Below are 18,881 nucleotides of genomic sequence, written 5' to 3' on the forward strand. Positions count from 1 at the left end.
ATTCTGACAACCTCAGCTTTCAGCAGGACAACGCAGAAACTGCTGAAGCTGATGTGAGTGAGCACAACGTGTCAGTGCCTCCTTCCCTCAGAGCAGATTTGATACTACAGATTGCATAGCTTTTTTTTTAATCACCTTTAGTACCTGTGAGTGGATTTGTCTCCTCAAAGCTCCAGTTACAGATGGAACATGTCTCCTACACTCTTTTAATAACTCCTTCCTTTAACAAAGATTAAGGTTGTCACTGTGTGCAGTGCAGAGTGATGCACTCCAAGCATTCAGATTAAAGTCATAGTCGAATGTGAAAGGTGAGTGAGAATATGTTGTAGGAGATATCTAAAAATAAGCACAATCCAAGAGCACAGACAAAATTGTGATGTGCGTCTGTTTAAGGCTTCATTTTATGGGCAAAATAAGAATATTGTATTTGGTTATGTAGACTGGGGCACTGATCGATTTCAACATCACGCAAACATGTTTTTACATATTAAACTGACACTTAGTCAGTGTCTGTCTTGATTGTTACTTCATGTCCATTTTGTTCAATGTCATTCAACATCTAATACCAGTAAACACCCGTGATGTTTACTCTGTGATAAGCAAAACTTACACAACAGAATCAAACTACAAACATAGTCCATGTATTATGTATTTATTTATTTAGTCTGGAAAGAGACTATGTCACTGAGGTTCATGGGAGAAACCAGAATCTAATCATTAATCTCAGAGTAAGAGAACAACAGGGCAGCCCCAGTCTCCACAGAGCCATCAATGATGCTTCCCCCTGAAAGTACAGGACACAACTGGAAAAAGACTTTGCCCTCTTCAAAGAAACTTGTCCTCATGCCAGGTGATGTTTAACTAGACTACTGTTTCACCTAAATGAGTGCAGAGGGGTGTATATGTGAGCTTTTGCTACAATCTGGATGTTTCATCCAAATACATGCCAACCCTTTAAATTAATTAGCACCTGCTGCTGAACATATCTGGAGAGGTAGTCTGCCTTAAACATTAATGTGGATGGCATCCAAGCTCAAACAGGGAAAAAAGGCCATGAGCACAGATAGATCATAAAATAAAATATATTCTGACACCTGAAAATGGTAAGTATTTTTCACCTCTTACCTCCCCTCTACACACACACACACACAAACACACACACGGAGTGCCAAACCTCCTGTCTACACCCAACAGCAGCACTGCAAATCAAGAAATATGGCTCTGTGATGTCAGTGGAAAGTTAGTCAAAAGGGAGGAGTGTCTTCAGTTGCAACACCATAATTTCACACAGGATAAAAATGCCCTTCTACCTTCCACTTAATTTCTATTCATGAGGGTGAGGGTGCAATCTACAGGAACACACTGATTAAACTCTACATAAGAGGAAGTCATTATGGGTTTCAACAAATTACCACTTGTCTACCTGAATATAAGCCTTTCATAGGAAACAGCGTCAGAGCAACAGGGACGTTTATGACACCTATGTTTTAAATAAATGAAACGGAAATATTTTTTATGAGGCCATGGTCCTGTCGTCCAGTGAAAAATATTATTACAGTTTGTTGATATAAGCTACTTGCAAACCTGTGGAATATTAGCACCAAACACCATCTGACTTTATGTGTAACTCCCAAAGAGCCTCAAAACTTGAGTTTCAGCAAACTGTATAGCACTGTTAATACAAAGAATTTAGTTTTGAGTAGTAAAAAATATAATATAAAAGCATTAAAAATGTATTCTTAGGTATTAGTTCTACTTTTCTTCTGTTTTGCTCCTTTTCCTCTTTGTTCCTTCTGATAGCCCAAGCCCAGCTTCACGCCCGCACACGGTACACACACACATGTACACACAACTGTGTGCCTGGCAATGGTCAGTAGAGGATAACAAAAGTATGAGGCTTTTCTAAAAATAGCCTTGGTGCACGAGTCTCTGTGAGAACAAACTTAACTGAAGACAGCAAGAAAACACAGCATTAGCCAAAGACCACATGGCGACATAGCCCCCTGACGCACGGGATGCACATGTTGGCACGCTGTTACGGATTGCGGGACAGCTGTGTAGATACAAAGTTTAACAGACTTCGTGACACATGTGCCTTTGGAGGCCATTGTGTGTACTTATATATGTATGCATGTGTGAATAACATAGGCAAACGTGTTCTGGAGAGTTCTACATAAAGTTTCAAATGTTTATAAAAAGACACCCATGCTCGTGGCATGTCTGTTCAGTAAACATCAAAGGAGAATATGTGTGTGCCACACTGGGATAGGACACAAACTATTTGCCTTCAGTTCAATAAATTGTTCATTCTTTAACTCCACACCACCGACAAACACACTGTAAGAACAATATTATGAACACAGCTCAGAAGGATTCCTGACCCAGACTCAGGTCAGACTCCAAATCCGCCCCCAACCTAAAACCGTAGAGGTGAATAAATGTATTTTGCTCTTTGTGTATTCAAACTACTTTTTGGCTTTTCATGCCCTGCTGCCTTTTCGTCATCAGGCCTCCTTCAGACTGCTTCCATCCATTTCAGCCCCCTGTTTCTTTGTCTGTTTGACCACAAACTCACAAGCCAGTGTCTGAGCAATCCACTCCAACTAGTAAAGCATTAGATTGGTGCTGCGTGTCAGAGCCCCGCTTCCTGGCATTGTGTGGCAGTGTTTATGTGGCATACCCCATTCACAGTGATCTAATGATGCTGTTAAAACCTTGCATCACTGCCCTGCTCTGAACCTGGTTTTCCAGAAGCTCTGATGCGAGCCAGCTTTGATAAGTAAACACAGTTTTACCGATACTAAAATATTAACGGTTTAGATAGCTGGGCTGGTGTAGGCTTTAGGCTATAACAGCAACAACAAAAAGATTCCCTGAAGATTAAAGTGTTATTTTTAAGCACACGAAAGCCACAGAATTCAGAAAAAAGAGGACTTTTTTTCACATGACTGCCTGCCTGATTTCAGACCAGTCTGCACAGTTTTCAATCTGGGTTGACTTTTATTGGTATAATCCTACTTGTGCATTCAAAAGTTGTTATCTGAACACCAAAATGCAATCATGCAATGAATATAACATAAAGCTCAGAATGTATTTCTATCTTCAAGCCCTCACCTAAAATCACTCTATAAGCTGTTTTTGATTTCACTGTGATAACGTAGCAATGAGCACAAAGCAGACAAAAGGAAAGGGTCAGACATCAATAGCGTGAGCTGCAAAATGCAAAATTACAGCATGCTTCTTTATATTACAAATTCATTCATTCATTAGCCTTCCTCATCTGGCAAGCAAAACGCTTGCTTCAGGGAACTGGAAAACTGGAAAAACGGTTTATGTAGTTCATGCAACTGGATAAAATTGCATATTAGGCATTTGGTTTTGTGGTTTTTGGTCTCCTGTTTCTTTGTTAAATGTGAGCTTTTGCCTTTTTCCCTTTGTATACTGTTGTATTTTCTGGCTGATATAAACAATCCATTGTTCCTTCAGTGGTCCTTGGAGAGAGCAGAGTTTGCTGTTTTTTGTCTCTAGTCACCTATGTTTTTTCCAAGTCTCTGGCATTAATCTGTGCAGATACTTTCAAGGGCAAGAAAAATGGCCAAGATAATCATCAAACAAGCAGCCTGTGTCTGGTGATTTTCCTGGGTTATGAAAGCCTGTTATGCAAATGGCCTATTATTACTTTTCAAAATAGAACGAGTGACGCACAGTTATATTCATGCAAGTATATAAAAAAAACATGTATTGAAGATAGTTTCACATAAAGGTCCCTACTTTGCGTAAAGATGTATTTTCTAACTCCAGGACCTCCACAGGAAAGTACTACTCGACAATTAGCTTTGCTTAATTTGAGGCAGATGACCGCATTTTATCACTCCGAATCGTAATTATTTTTTTTAATTATCTCTCGTAGGTTTTCTCAGTAATTGTAGTGTAATATCAACACACACTGAAAACAAATAATCTAAAACTAATCTAAATTCAATTAAAGAAATCATACTTGATAATTAGAGGTCAAAAATTATAATGAACACGCTTTGATTAAAATAATCATTTGGAATGTGCTCTGGCACTGCTGTTAGACTGTTTTTATCATTCCTTCATGTGCAACACAGGCTATTTGGCGAAAAGATATTATAAGGTAATCGTACGTGTTCAATTTTATTTTACTTTTTTTTTCATCTCTGGAAAGGAAATCAGTGATTAGACGCTGCATTAGACTTAAGGTATAATAAAAGACAACTGGTTATGCTCCAAAACAATTATCGCTGTTGAAGGTGTATTTTTGTTGTTTCTGCAAAAATTGTTGAAAAGTGTTTAAGTGGAAGAACTCAAAGTGACAACAGAGATGACATTGTATAGAGGGATGATTCAGATCGTGTTCCGTGTCAACGTTTCATTACGTGAACATCCACTGCCTTTTCAGAGTGAAAACTACCCTAAACTAAATAAAAGAGAAATGAACTGAATTCAGAGCATAAGGAAAATAGAGATCATTTCAGATTAAACACTAAAGTTAAATGTTACAACTGACAACATAGTGCTAAAAAAGATGGAGTCTTTAATTCTGGCATGTTAAACCATTTATATAGTTAAGTTTGATTGGGTGACCTGTGTCTGAAGAGAAAAACAAGATAGGGAGAATATTGTAAACAATTATTCATATTCATACACACGATGCTTTCAGTGCTTCTTTTGGTATGACATTTTCTTTCCACAGTTCTTTTATGGCTTTGTATTAAAAGCTCTGAGAAAACATTTTTAGATGCCTCTATAATTCTTTATGCGTTATTATATAACTGCTTCAGTTATTGTTTTTCCAGCTTCCTTTATAAATGATAGGAAATAATCTTGTGGTCTTCCCAGTGGCTGCATGATGTTTATCTGCATTCATCGGTCAGAATGTGTACAGTTGTTGGTGTAACCGAACGGTAACATACACTCTAACACACACGCACCCAAACAGTACAATGGGACAACTACAATTATCAGAAATATCTCTGAACAAACTCAGTGACCAGCAGCCAGGATACTGACTCATTCCTACTCTAACTACATTATGAAAGTGGTTACAATAGGTGCATTGTCTGAGTGTGTGCTTGTGCTTGTGTGTGTGTGTGAGGATGTCTGGGTATATTGAATGCTTGATCTGATTCTTCCCTGCCTCCTGTTATTCAGCACCTCTCCGGAGATGGCTGCTTTCCTGCATTAGTACTTCCCATGTCATGGTATGTTAATGAACAATGCTAGGACAACGTCACTCTTTTGAACTGCTCTGACAAGATGTCAGGTTACTAAGACATTTTCTGACCAGCAGATGACCTTTCTGCATGTAATTCTAAATGGCTGCAGCTACAGAGTTCTCCCCAAAACTGGCTGTTATACACAGACTGAAAAAGTAGGTCACTGATTCCTAATCAGAAGCAGCTACATTAGGAAGATGTCAAAAAAACAAACACATACTGAGCTAATTTTAAATAAGTATATAAGATATATATGTATATATACAGTAACCAAAGAGCTTCTCAGGTCAGAGTAATGGGATATTGTTCAACGCTAAAGTCAGTCAACAATTCAATTATTAATTACAAAATTGAATTGAGAATTCAGACCTACAAGCAAGCAGCAACTAAAGGGGGCTGCAGTAATGGCCTAGCAGTCATTGACTCGAAAGGCTTTTCATCCAAGTATTTAAAAAAATCCTTATATTTAAAATTATGTTAGTTTGTCCAAATAACTTTAACCCTCTGAATGTATGTTTAAAATGGTCTATAATTCCTAAATACTGAAAGCATTGTTTTTGTTAAGTCCATTGACGTAAAGTTGAAAGTCTTAAAAACCCACTGTGGTGGTATACAGAGGCAAAACTACAAAACTGTGTCTTTACTGAAGTGTATATTTTGTAAAATAATAAGCCTTTAGCCTTCAAGGCTACTGCAGCTGCAGATAAAATCCACATTCGTCCATCTAGATTTTTCAACATATTATTTCAGGATATCTAATGAACAACGTGTCTCATAAAATCTCAGCTTCTCTTGTAATTACTTTAATAGCCAAAGCAAGGAAAACTAAAAAGTCATCATGCTGACCTTGTTCAGTCTGATGACTTTTTTTCATGTTCCATGTTTGATGAACATCCTGACATCTTTATTACTACTGCTACTAAAGCTTCACAGCTAGGATTCAATATAGCAGTTACAGTCCTCAGCAATACAGACTGTTCAGATCATACTAAAGTGCGTTTGCACATATAAGCTGCACTTTTTATAACTAGAACGTTACATCCCTGATAAAGGGAGGTTATTTAAATCCTAAATAATTACCACTGTCTTGGTGCAAATAAATTCTTTGCCTTTAGTTTCAGTATAATGTTTCCACATCAATATGAGGGAGCCAGATAACACTGTCCTATTGGCTTTATGTTGCATCACCAGTCATCAACGAGTGGTCAGTCTCGTTGATCATTACGGTCCTGAGGTCAGAGTGGTAACACATAGAGCAAGAGTGTTAGTGCTGTGAGTAGCAGGTGCTGCCTTGAATCTGTTATTAGCATTTTGTATTTTTATCACAGCCAAGCAGAAGGGCTGGTTGCCACCAACTAAAGTGATTACTAGGAAAGTAGCAGGTCAGGAAGAGACGTATGGCATTCAAGAGGGAAGGAAGGAATGCTGCAAATGAGATTCCAAACACAGAAGCAGGGGAATGATGTGGGTCACACATCCATTTGTGTAAATGTCATGCTTCCTCCGTCCCAAGGGAAGTAAACAACACACAACAGTCATGGAATATCTGGCATTACCATTGGTCTCAATGTGTAGAGTGACTGAGAACTGCTCCCAGTCATTTTTAAGTCGCCATGTCCAAACTCTTTTACTTTGATGTGTTCTGAAAATCAGCAGCTTTAAAAAAGTATGTTTTATTTTTATTTATTATTTATTATTATTTTCTGTGCAAATAGTCCCTTAAAAAGTAACCTGTCCACAAAAAAGAAAACTGAAAGCAAAAGTAGAACATCAGTGCTTCTTGTGCGTCGGCTGTTTTAAAGCTATAAAATGCCTGCTAAAGACAAATGTCATTCTCCAATCTGGACTAAAAGAAATGGTTGGCTTTGTAAAAAAAAGGTTTTATCAACTAAAAATAAACAAAAGCTATAGCAGTGTATTTAATACATTTTGTGAAATTAATAATTGTTCTCTCTCTATAGCAAACTAAATGTACTTTACGTTAAAAAAAAAAAGGATAAACATTATTTATACTGTGTCCAAGCTGAGTCAACTTTACGTTAATTAGTACCACTGCTGCATGATTAAATGTGAGGCATTCAACAGATTATTGTAGTCATAACAGAAAATAGCAAGCAAAAGAACTCCATGGAAAATACATAAAAGGGTTAGGAATAAAAAGATTATTCATTAGCTAAATTACATCTTTTATTCCATAATGAACAAGCAAAGAGTGAACTGTGATTTTCCTGTCTTTACCCTTCAGGGCTGATTGCTCCATTGACTCTGTTCCCATCCTGTGAGGACAGCATGTGTGTTCCTATCCTCCCACCAGCATTGTTCTCCCTGACTTCTGCTGCCCAGGGAGTACAACAGAGTGTACGACTTTGTCCTGTTTCTGTGCGTGCTGGGACACACTTACATGCTTCTACAATGCAAAGCAAGGCAGATTTATGTGCTGATAGCACAAATTGCACATGTACGTCTGTCTCCATGTATGTCCCTCTTTTACTTCAGTCAGAACACACAGTTCATTCAAAGTCTATCCAAGACAACCGACTGTGCAGATGAATGCTCAGATTTGGTATTAACAGTATTACCAACTGCAATAATAGCGACCTTGAAGAGTATTGACAGAGTACAGTCTGTTAGCACTACACAGCAAGTTTCATGTACTGAATGATTTGCCATTTATAATCTGTGAAATAATTTGCAAAGGACTTAGATGAAAATTTTGAAGTATTTGGAAGTATTTTACTGAGTGGAGATCATCCAGCAAAATGTGAATGTGACTGATATTGCGGCCAAAATTCAACTGAGCTCATAGAGAGATGGAGGATGAAAATCACCACTGAGCACACTTTCTTGAGACTAATGCTAGCTAATGCTAGCTTGCCAGCTAATCTACAAGCTATCTAGGCAAAATACTGTCTTGAGTGGATAAGATCAGCTAATTCATCCAAATTTCTGAGGCTGATATGGCAACTTAGCTTGCTATTTTCCAATGATTTGTTGGTTTTTATCCAGCAAAATGAAATATGTATAACTGATGTTTGCGCTTCACAGCACTAGCTAAAAGAAAAACCAAAGTTAGCTAAAGGACAGAAAGAAGTTACACGTGTCCTGCACTGGTGGCCAAAATCTGTTTTGTTGCTATTATATTTATACCCAGCTACAAGGTATATATGCTGGTCTCTCAGTCAGTTTACAACATAGGGTATGATAGAGGGTAGAGGAGGATTTCCCCTCTCTCTGGTCTACATATCTCCCCCCTGCTAATTTTTTTTAATATCCCCAGTGGGGATATAAAAATGCACCCTACCCCCTCTGATTCTTACTGCTTCATTTCAGAACGATCTACAGCATGAACAACAACACAGCGAGAAAGTGAGTTTTCCTTTCAGCACTTCAACACAGATGACACTGCCTGTTAAGTGGGGCTATAATCTAATTCTTTCCACTACAACCTCTTATTAAGCCACTAAATAAATATGCTTTAGAGTACAAACCTAACCAAATAAGTGAGAAATGAACCAAATTCACCCCCCCAAAAGAAAAAAAGCCTAGATGTATTCCTGGACATCATTGGCATCAGAATTCCTTACACAGATGACTTATCCAGCTTCTTATCACTTTTTACAGCTATGCAACAGGGCTGCTGTCATCATGCAGTTCTAAAGGGAATCTTCAAATAAATTATGTGCAGGGTTTGTTGGCTTTGCAACTGATGGTGCCTCTGCTGTGATGCACTAATAGAGAGGAAAAGCCACAAAAGAGCAAAACGATCAGTCATACACTTTATAATGAACCTGATCGTCATTTACTGCATATTGAATACGGTCCATGATGCTGCAAAACACTTTAAAGAGCCAAGTCATTTTCACATATTCATTAACTCTCAAACTCAGAAAGTCTACTATTGATCTCAATAAATATAACATAGTTAGAGTTGCCTCCTTTGCCTCTTTAGAGATTTGAATGTGTGGTTAAAAGAGGAGCAGTGTGCTGCAGATGATGCTCTGCAGGATAGTAGAATATATGCCAACATGCAAGCAAGCTATTAAATATAGAGGAATATTTGTTTTATTAAATATTTTATTAAATACCCAGTCGGCCAAACATTGCTAGGTGGAAGAAGGATCTGATTTAGTTTTGGTATGTTTAACCATTTGTATTGTTTCACTGAGCCAAATGCATTTGGAGACAAAAACAGGAGATGGAGAAAATTGCTCTTTTTAAGTGAATTTGATTAATTAAAAAAAAAAACTTCACTACATTACTTTAAATGCTGAGATTAGATGTATACGTTCAGAGCTTTTTTTTCTGAAGCTCATAATTATTTTAATAAGACAAACAGTACCAACTAGAGCAATGTCCCGTAAGCTTCACTGTGCAAAACTGGTGGGTGACGCACACATATGTGAACAACAGTTCCGTTAAAGGCCACAGGTATCATTAATAACAACAGCTGTACACGGGTTACTTATGGAACCATCTATAAACATTTATTTATCTAAATATTTTGCCATAGCAGTATTTTTTGGCTGACTCACCCAAAACACTGCTATGGCAACGAGCGCTGTAAACACCTCAGTTCAAACACACAGAGGACACAACTATGAAACAGGAGGCCTTCTGGAGTCTGTCTTGTCTTGAGTCATCTGAATGTCAGGAGAATGCCAGTGATAGCATCCAAAGTCCCAACATTTACCGACCAAAGAGAATACACTATAGGAGACAGTGCGGGTCTGCTGAACTGAGCTCTTCTAGTAAGTGCTCTGACATCAGGGCAACGTGTCTGACGAAAGAAAAGCATCATCAAACACTCTGCGCAGTAATTAGTTTATAGGTCACTGAGCAAATGCTGATGGTCATTCCTGTATACTGCTCAAAGTCTTGCATATTCCCGAGATGCAAGTGATAACGCGATATTGTATTAGTCATCAAGCTGATGACAACTGAAACAATACTCTCCAGTGATTTCCTAGCTCTCAGTCAGTTAGGTCTGTTAGGTCTCCCGTGTTGGTTCTTCATACTGTAGAAAGTCACTAACTTTGTTAAGTGTTGGTACTGGAAGCAGGTGTCAGGCAGTCTGTTACAATTACTGAGACAGGGTCCTCTACAGTCATTGGTATTGACATGTGTAGAGCACTCCTTCATGCACAGTTCAGAAGAGTAACTATTCACGAACCCCATTAAAATTCAGGCACAGTCACAAACAGGCAAACAACTGATAACAAATAAACAAGGATAATGCAAGCATAATTACTCAGGATTAGCTAGCCTTTGTTGTGGGGGTTTTGTAAAAATGCACAACTCCATGAATGAGTGGTTAAGTAGTAGCACTGGAGTATGAACGTTGAGATCTTTAACAAAGATTACATTTTTAAATCAGACACACTTTTTATGTGTCTGTATTCTACTACTTTACTTTTGTATGAATTAGTTAAAGTACACTTATCAAGCCTGGAATTTCTCCACATGTTAAAATGGTGTTCGTAGAGCTACGAGAAACAGCTTCTAACAAACGTTTAAGGAGTGGATGTAAGCAATAACATCATTCTCAAAGCCAATAAGAATATTATGAACTTCTACTGAACTTAGTTTAACTTAGTTAAAATGCACATTGCAACAGGAAAGCCTCTACTCAGCACTGAAACATCCACAGCATACATGTTTGGTTCTGGATGCTCTAAGCTGGCCTAGCACAAGTTTAATCAAGTTTATCTATACTGTGCTTTTAGAGAGGATTATGTTAGACAGATACATTTTTACATATTACAACATTTAATCATATGTCAGTAATCTACAATTATTAATATCTGTCAGCTCTTTTGAGATGCCAGCACAGAACACTGCATGCCTCATTCACTAAGCATGAAAAGCCAGTGCTGAAGGGAAAGTGGTTTGCAAAGTGGCTTGCAGATGTGAAGTCATTTTAGGCAGGCTAACTTGGATAAGTAGATAGCATTATATTATCTGGGCTAATGGACTCTGCACGACAACATAAACTTAATTTTCATCTCTCCAAAGCACTTTATCTGCTGGTGTGGATAGAGACATTTTGTATGGGACCTGCAGCTTCAACCTGAATATTTTATTCTTCATTAGGCAATTAAGTTACCACATGGTTTCTTGCTTTATAAGATGTTAAAAGTCAGTTGAGAAAGTGACTCCATGAAAATCACAGCATTAAAACAGTGCGCCGTAGGAAAACCACTGGCACTGTGTGTGGGTGCATGTGTGTGTGTGATTTACAAGTGCCATAACTTCTCGTGATATGCCAAAACAGTTCAGGCCAATGTTGTAAATAAAACGAATGGAAACTGTTATGTGGAAAAATTGAAGGAGAATGCAAGAGGACCTCTTGGCTGTGTGTTGTTCTGTAATGTAGCTACAATATGGCTGGGAGTGAAGATGAATCATTAAAAAAGAATAAGAAAGAATGAAATAAAGCTCTCTGTTTGCATACAGAGTGACTAAGGGATTGTTTGATGCAGAAATATGTATATAGACTTAGACGTATATATGTGCCACCTCGGGTTTGTGGGTATGTGCAGTTACTTTCTCCCCAACTGTGCATTCCTCTTCCTGCTTAAGTCAAAATTTAAAAAACAAATGAACAATCAAACATGCAGAGACAGGGATAGGGGAGAATGACATAACATCTCTCTGGAACTTTCCAGACAGCACAGAAGACTTCACCGAAAGACAAAGGGAGATGTCCCTGATTTCACAACAAGAGATAATAAATTGTTCCCAAATTTAAAAAAAAAGAAAAAGTCCTGTTCAGACTTACATAACTCCTTTTTCCCTTTATTGGAAACGTACATGGACACTCACATTACATTTACATTATGGACTCTCCACCATTAAAGTTTGCTGTAAACTGTGGAGTAACACAGCACAACCTAAAAAAAACATTGCATTCAGTTCATTCACATTTTTTTTGTCAATAAGTAGGAGGTGACAGGATGCTGTGTTGACTGCTCTGAAAGTTTGCTCAGTCTCAGTAAATATTTACATGTTACTCATTTAGCATTGCAGTGGACTGGCTGTGCCCTGCGTGCATTTGAACTGTGGCCTTTTGTCCCATCCAGGCCAACTACTGTACAACAAAATCAAGAAAACCCACGCTTTTGTCCACAACGCCATCTGTGTTCAGTGGGTCGTAGTGCTCACAGACGATACGTGCCGATTGTGATGTGCGCCTTGGCACCTGGCAAATTACCTGTGGCGCCTGTTTTGTCTTATGCTGAAACAAAACACTTGAGATGAGCCTGGTACTCATCAATACACTATATTTTTAAACAGTTTCCGTGAATAACTTATTTAGTTCATTCAGTAAAAAAAAAACACAACCAACCCTATTCTTAGGCCCGGTCATGCGCTGAGCCATATGAGATAAACACAAAAATCTTGATATGGAGTCCTATAACCTTTGAGCTAAAATTAACAAATATACCAACTTAGGGCCTGAGGAATAATGAGAGACAAGGATTAATAGAATAGTTTTTCTAGTGGAAAATTGCTGGGGCTTTACTCATATTTTTCTGTGTCACCCTAAAATAGAATATTTAAGTTCCTGTAAATGTTTTTCTTGCTTATTATTACAGCACAGAAAGTATTATGTAAAGGCGAGAAAAACAGAAGCCAATCTTTTCTCTGAAGGTACGTCACTCCAAACACACAGCTGTGTGTTCTATTGTTTTAACCTCTTTAATGTGTGCTTAACCCTAACTATCTTTTCTACTCAATGAGTGTTTTTCTAGCGTTCAACCTGTTTAACATAATACATATGCTTTACTCTGCCAATTATATTTTAGACATTAGTTATAAAAATATATATATTTTTATAACATTAAATTAGTTGTGCGGGAGCCAACACAACAGAACTGGACGGCCTGATTATGTGCACAGTGCACAAACATTACTGGAAAACATCTGCATACATACTGAATTTTTAAGTTATGTTCAAGCCAACAATATGTTTTTTTCTCTCTTTAAATAATGCAAAATAATGTTAAACAACTGTTTTTATTATTTCATGTAAAAGTAAGAGGGGGGGAGTTAATGTTATATAATGCTGGACAGCTACAGAAACTGCCTTGCATGAGAGAAAACTGCAAGTCGGCCTCAGTGATTGGGCTGGAAGTACGCTGAGACCATTTTTACGACTGTCAGAGGTGTCCATAACATCATGCCAAACTACACCGATGTTAAATGTTAAATACATACTAATTTGTTTTCATCAGTGTTCATTTTATACTATCTGCCTGGGGCCATCCTTATGTCAACGCAAGAATGTAAGCATCACACACATTCAGTAAACACACTGAAATAGTTTCCCCACCCAACATCTGTAAAGAGAGGCGATATTTATTCAAAATCCAAACAAACATTTAAGCCCCGTAAACAGATTTTTTCTTTCTTTCTTTGGGTTGCTTGGGTTAGATCCTCACATGTCAGCGACATCTGCGAGGGGGTGGGTGTCTGTGCAGCGAGAGGAGAGTCAATGTAATGACCTCACTGGAAATACAATTTATTGGTTTTAGCTCCTTCTGTAAAAACTATTGTAAAAAAAAAAAGGATAATTTGATCATCTCTGGTTTCCATTTGTTTTGGTTGTTTACATAGAACAATTTTAGCTTTTTTAAATTAAACTTTAAAAAAACTAATTAAAAATATTGTTTACCACATTCATGGTAAAAAAAATAAAATAAAATTATTTTACATAGATGACTAACAATTATTTGAAATCAAATTTGACTTTCTGTCTCATAAAGTATTTTGTTCGTGCGGTGACATAAAACAAGCACCAAGCACCTTGAAAGAGCACTACTACTGGCTACTTGGTTAAGACACAAATTTAAGTATTACTGGTTTAAACTTTTTAAAATGTTTATTGCTATAATTTTGCTTTCTGTTGTCTTTGATTGAAATGCCTTATAAAGTTTATGTAATACCATAAAATACCACAGGAACTACTGGAATGTGAAAAGACACCAAAGAACTTTTACATTTATAAACAGTTGAGCTAGATCAGGTTCATTGCATGGATAAAACATGAACAGTTGAAAAGTCGAGAGGCAAAAATGCGAGGATTAAAAAGAAACAGACAAAAGTATATTCAAATTTTTCACCGGTCCGGTCCTTGCTTACCGTTTCACTGAAGCAGTAAGCAAGAAAAATCTCACAGTCAAACAAACTGACATTATTTTTCTTGACCTGCTCTCTGTCCGTCCCTGGCTCTCTTTGCACTGATGATAGGCCACTAAAAACATCAAGTGAGAAGAAAAGGTGCAGAACGGAAAGAAAGACAGGAGGACGCCTGGTGCTTGTTAAAGGCCAGACACGTCTGTCACACTTTCTAACGCGCACACACCAACCTGCAGCGCACTGAGTTGTGTGCAAAGTATCTTATAGTGTATGATAACTGATGTGGCACGTCAAATATTCAAATAGTAATAAAACAATGTAATCAGTGAAGCTAAGGTTTCACTGCAAGTTTAAAACAAACACGATCAGACAACATTGTATACACTGTTTCTGTTTGTGTCTTTGTTTTACCTCCAAAAACAATGTCAAGGTTAATGATTCTAAATTAATTAAAGTCCCCACCACGTGTGGCTAAATGGTTCTGATAAGTGGTTCTGATTTCATCCTACTGTAACAGCATAACACTGCAAACCAAATAGAGATAGCTTTAACTAAAACACACACACACACACACACACACACACACACACACACACACACACACACTGCGCCTGAAGATGTCATTTTAAATAATGGAAACAAAAGCCTCAAAGGAACTGTATCCATGACGGCAAGAGGTAGTAAAATTACCCTTGAATCTGCCAAGACCAATAGGCTGCAGCTCCGTCTGCTGCATTCCTTCCCTGCGCAGTGTACACACCTTGCCATTTAAGGCTGCCGAGTGTGCTGACAGACTTGTGGAGGGAGAGGCAGATAAAGAGGAGAAGTATTTTTGATAAAGCAAGCACTTAATCAGCTCTGTTAGAGCCTACTGAGTTCTGCTATCACTGACTTATTTTCCTTCCATTTAATACATTTTTCTGATCCTTCTTTTCTTTCTTTCTCATTTTTTCCAAACTATTTCTTCTGAAACATGTGTACAGGTGTGCAGACCAGCACTATAAATAGTTTTGGAAGAAACGGTGGCACAGATGATTAATCGTCCGTGTGCACCGTCAGTGTGATAATTCTAAGGACAAATAAAAAACCTATTACTTCATAGTGAACAGGAACATGAGACAGAATAATTTCTCAGTTAGCACTACTCAACACTGGCATGAGCAAAGTGAGAAAAAGCACAACTGTTTCTGTTACTGAGTGTGAGCTGCATAAGGCAAGACAATACGATGCATGCTACCCTCTGCTGGACAAGTGAAACAACATTTACCGGCACTTAATCTCAAACTGCAGAAATCCTTCTCAAATCGGAGCCCATAAATTATTTCATTATTGCACTATTCTATTTTTGTTTGTTACCTTTACAATTTTCTACAATTCTTGACTCTTAAAACTTACACAGATTGGTATGAGATGTGGGAAACACACTGCTATTATAGATAATGCTATAATTTCACAGTATTCTTGGATCTTTTACAGATTTTTACATAACAACATTAGAGAGCCAATGAGACAGTCATTTGAAATTTATGAAAATTTAACAATCAGCATTAAAGTGTTTTGTATGTAAATGTGAGCAATCTGTGAATAATTATAAGTGTTAATTACAAGCTGATGTAATTATAACACCAGGTAGAGCATGCATTTGCTCTGCTTTACCACTTGATGTCACCCTTTTCACTAAAACCACTGGAAAGTAACTGGGCTATTCAGGAGGAGTAGCTGAAACACCACTGGTCAATATCGCAGTGCTTGTTTGTGTGTGTTTCTTGTTGCTTGTACTTCGTGACCTGTTCTCTCTGTGCCTCACTGGTATTTCACAGTGACGTTGCTTACCTTCCTCCCAGAAAATAGCATACACAGCTGATGCATGGAGCCTCCATTCTTGGTCAGCTCTTTCTTCAAGGTTTTAGGTGACGGGAGTGTCCAGCCGCCCTTGTGGGATCCCCCTCCAGTTTCTAGGCAGTTGATGGCGTTGTCAGAAGTGAAGCAAGGTGTGCGGGGGTCCTGCAGGAGGCTGCCCTCGCTGTGTGTGCGCCTGCGGAGGGAATTTTGCACACTCAGCCCCCCTCCTCCGTGTTTCTCACACGTGGCACCCTCTACCATGCTTCGGCGCTTGCTGTCACTGCGTTGCAGGTAGGCATCGTCGCTGTCGTCTTCATCATCTTCTTCTTCAGACTCCTCGTCTTCATCTTCATCGTACTCTTCTTCGTCAGTGTTGGGTGAAGAAAGGGCATCGGCGCTAAAGGAGCGGTCAAGGCGGAGCTCCGGGATAACAAACGAAGATGAGGAGGAGGAAGGGGGAGCGTTGGTGTCAGGCGGCTCTGAGACATTGTCCTCATCTGTGTTTGACACCACCAGGTTTAAGTTCACCTCCTCCTCGTTCCTCTCTCCTTCCTCGTCTCCTTCATCTTCTTTCTCGCAGCCTTCGCTCCCAACACTCTTTCTGCCGGCCTCCTCTTCCTCTTCATCCTCCTCTTCCTCTGGCTTGTTCTCCTCATCCTTCCTGTCCTTCCAGAGTTCCATCTCATGCCCCTCTATGCTCTTGGAATCCTCACCCTCAGTGGAAGGCGGTGGTGTTGGAGGTACCTTAAGTCCCTCGTCAGATCCCACCAGACTTCTAAGGGGCATGTAGACCTCATCCAGAGGGGTGAGTGGCTCTGAGGGGTGAGGACTACCCAGCGTTGGGGGCTCAGAGGGACTGGAGGGATACAGGCTGCTTTCCTCCCCTTCTGAGCTACGTGTCGGCAGATGGAGGCATACACCTCCTCGATCTCCTCCTACTCCACCCAGTTCACATGAAGGGGCATCCACCTTAGGCTCCAACATCTGGAAAGAGAGGAAAAGACAAAAAGAAAGACACAGAGAATGAATAGTCAGCCTCAGGCTGTTTGGATAAACCCACTTAACACTTTCATTCAGTTTGGTTTGAAATACTCCTATAATGATGTTGAGTTATACTGGCAGGACGAGACAAGACAAAACAGTGTCTTTTGGGATGATCACAGTGCCATTTAAAGCAATAATGCTCCTGCAAATTCTTGCATAGAGACTATCATGACCTGGCTGCGCCACCTGGAGGAGACGGAGGAACGCATCCCACATCTGGAATGCTTACAACCATGTCATGAGAGAGAGCACACCGTGGACCAAGGTAAAGCAAAGGAAATCTCAGATACTCCTCTGGGGCTTCCAAGGTATGAAAAGAGACATACAAAACAACTTCACTGGTAATTTTTGTCCCCAACATTGCATCAAATGATAAAATGCCAGACACTATACTGTAATATTAGTGCAAGTGAGTTCATATTGTGATATACTACTATTCAGTTCACCAGTGCTGCTGGCTGCTGCACTACACTCGCGCTTGCTGCAGTGACTCAGTCAAATTAAACTGGTACTGTGCCCTCGAGGCAGTGGAATAGAAAACAAACCAAACCTCTTGCAGAAACAAATGAGATTACTCCTACATTAAAAAACAAACAAACAGCCACCCATCTTTTCATCCATCTATCTCCCCTGCGATGTTTCAAAACATTTGAAAGTATAGCTGTAGTCCACATGACCACTGCCGTCACCCATTTCCCAAGGCCTAACATAATAACCCTGTCACACACTAATGTGAATGTGTGTGTAACAGCACAATGCTTGTCTTCCTCCCATGCACTTGGCAATCCATCCCTTTTAACATCCTTCCAAAATCATTTTTGAGTTGGCCCACATCATTCATGCCCGCATATTTTAATTTGCATTTTATAAAAAGGTCACAGAGTAGTCGGTGATGCTGAACATATCAGTCTGAGTATAGGAAACATTTACAAAGTTGAAACTTTTTAGTGGGATGTGTTGATGCTGCATTTTAATTCTGTTTTCTGTTCTTCTTATCAGGAACACCTAACACATGTTAGGTGTTCACCACTAAATATGGTTCAGAGACACCTTCCTGAAACCAGAAGACTTTATACAGAGGGGCCCTTGACCCAAGATAGAATAATTTACCATAGGACAATGACAGTGGTCCAAGAAAAAGTACCAAAAATAAAATCTACCTGTTAAATCCCAGATCTCCAAGTTTACAGAATCACTTTTAACTTGTTTAAGTCTCCATCAAGTCTTGTGAAGGGCCTCATTGTACTGGCCAAGTTAAACTATGATGACAAGCTGCAGTCACAAGATGCAGTGCTCTAACTGGAGATAATATTGCCTCCTCTCAGGCAGTTCTCATGATATTTCACAAGACGTTTGTGTACTTACACAGCTCAAATTAGTTTCTGCGGAAACAATTGGCCTGGTTGTATTTTTGTCTAAACTTTTGGCCCATATTTACAGAAAAAGGTGCTCTTTCATTCAGCACCAAACATAAACAAAATCCCAAAACGTTTTAACATTAACGGCTTCCATTGCTGCCCTTGTGCAGAAGATAAGATAAGAATATGGATACTAAGTACATAAATCAGCCATTATTGTTTTTTGTTTCTTAGTGGATGATGTGCCTGGCCTCTACAG

The 18,881-nt window shown here is 38.9% G+C and overlaps 1 protein-coding gene across 8 annotated transcripts in view; it reads right to left on the minus strand.

Moving 5' to 3' along the window:
- rgs3a (regulator of G protein signaling 3a) overlaps window positions 1-18,881 on the minus strand; it is a 156,984-nt gene that overhangs the window by 15,892 nt on the left and 122,211 nt on the right. For all 8 annotated transcript variants that reach the window (XM_026173696.1, XM_026173697.1, XM_026173698.1 and 5 more), the window contains one exon: window positions 16,212-17,204. In XM_026173696.1, the coding sequence (XP_026029481.1) occupies window positions 16,212-17,204 (993 nt within the window). The remainder of the gene's footprint in view (window positions 1-16,211; window positions 17,205-18,881) is intronic.

This window comes from Astatotilapia calliptera, chromosome 7, assembly GCF_900246225.1.
Source record: "Astatotilapia calliptera chromosome 7, fAstCal1.2, whole genome shotgun sequence".
Classification (NCBI taxonomy): domain Eukaryota; kingdom Metazoa; phylum Chordata; class Actinopteri; order Cichliformes; family Cichlidae; genus Astatotilapia; species Astatotilapia calliptera.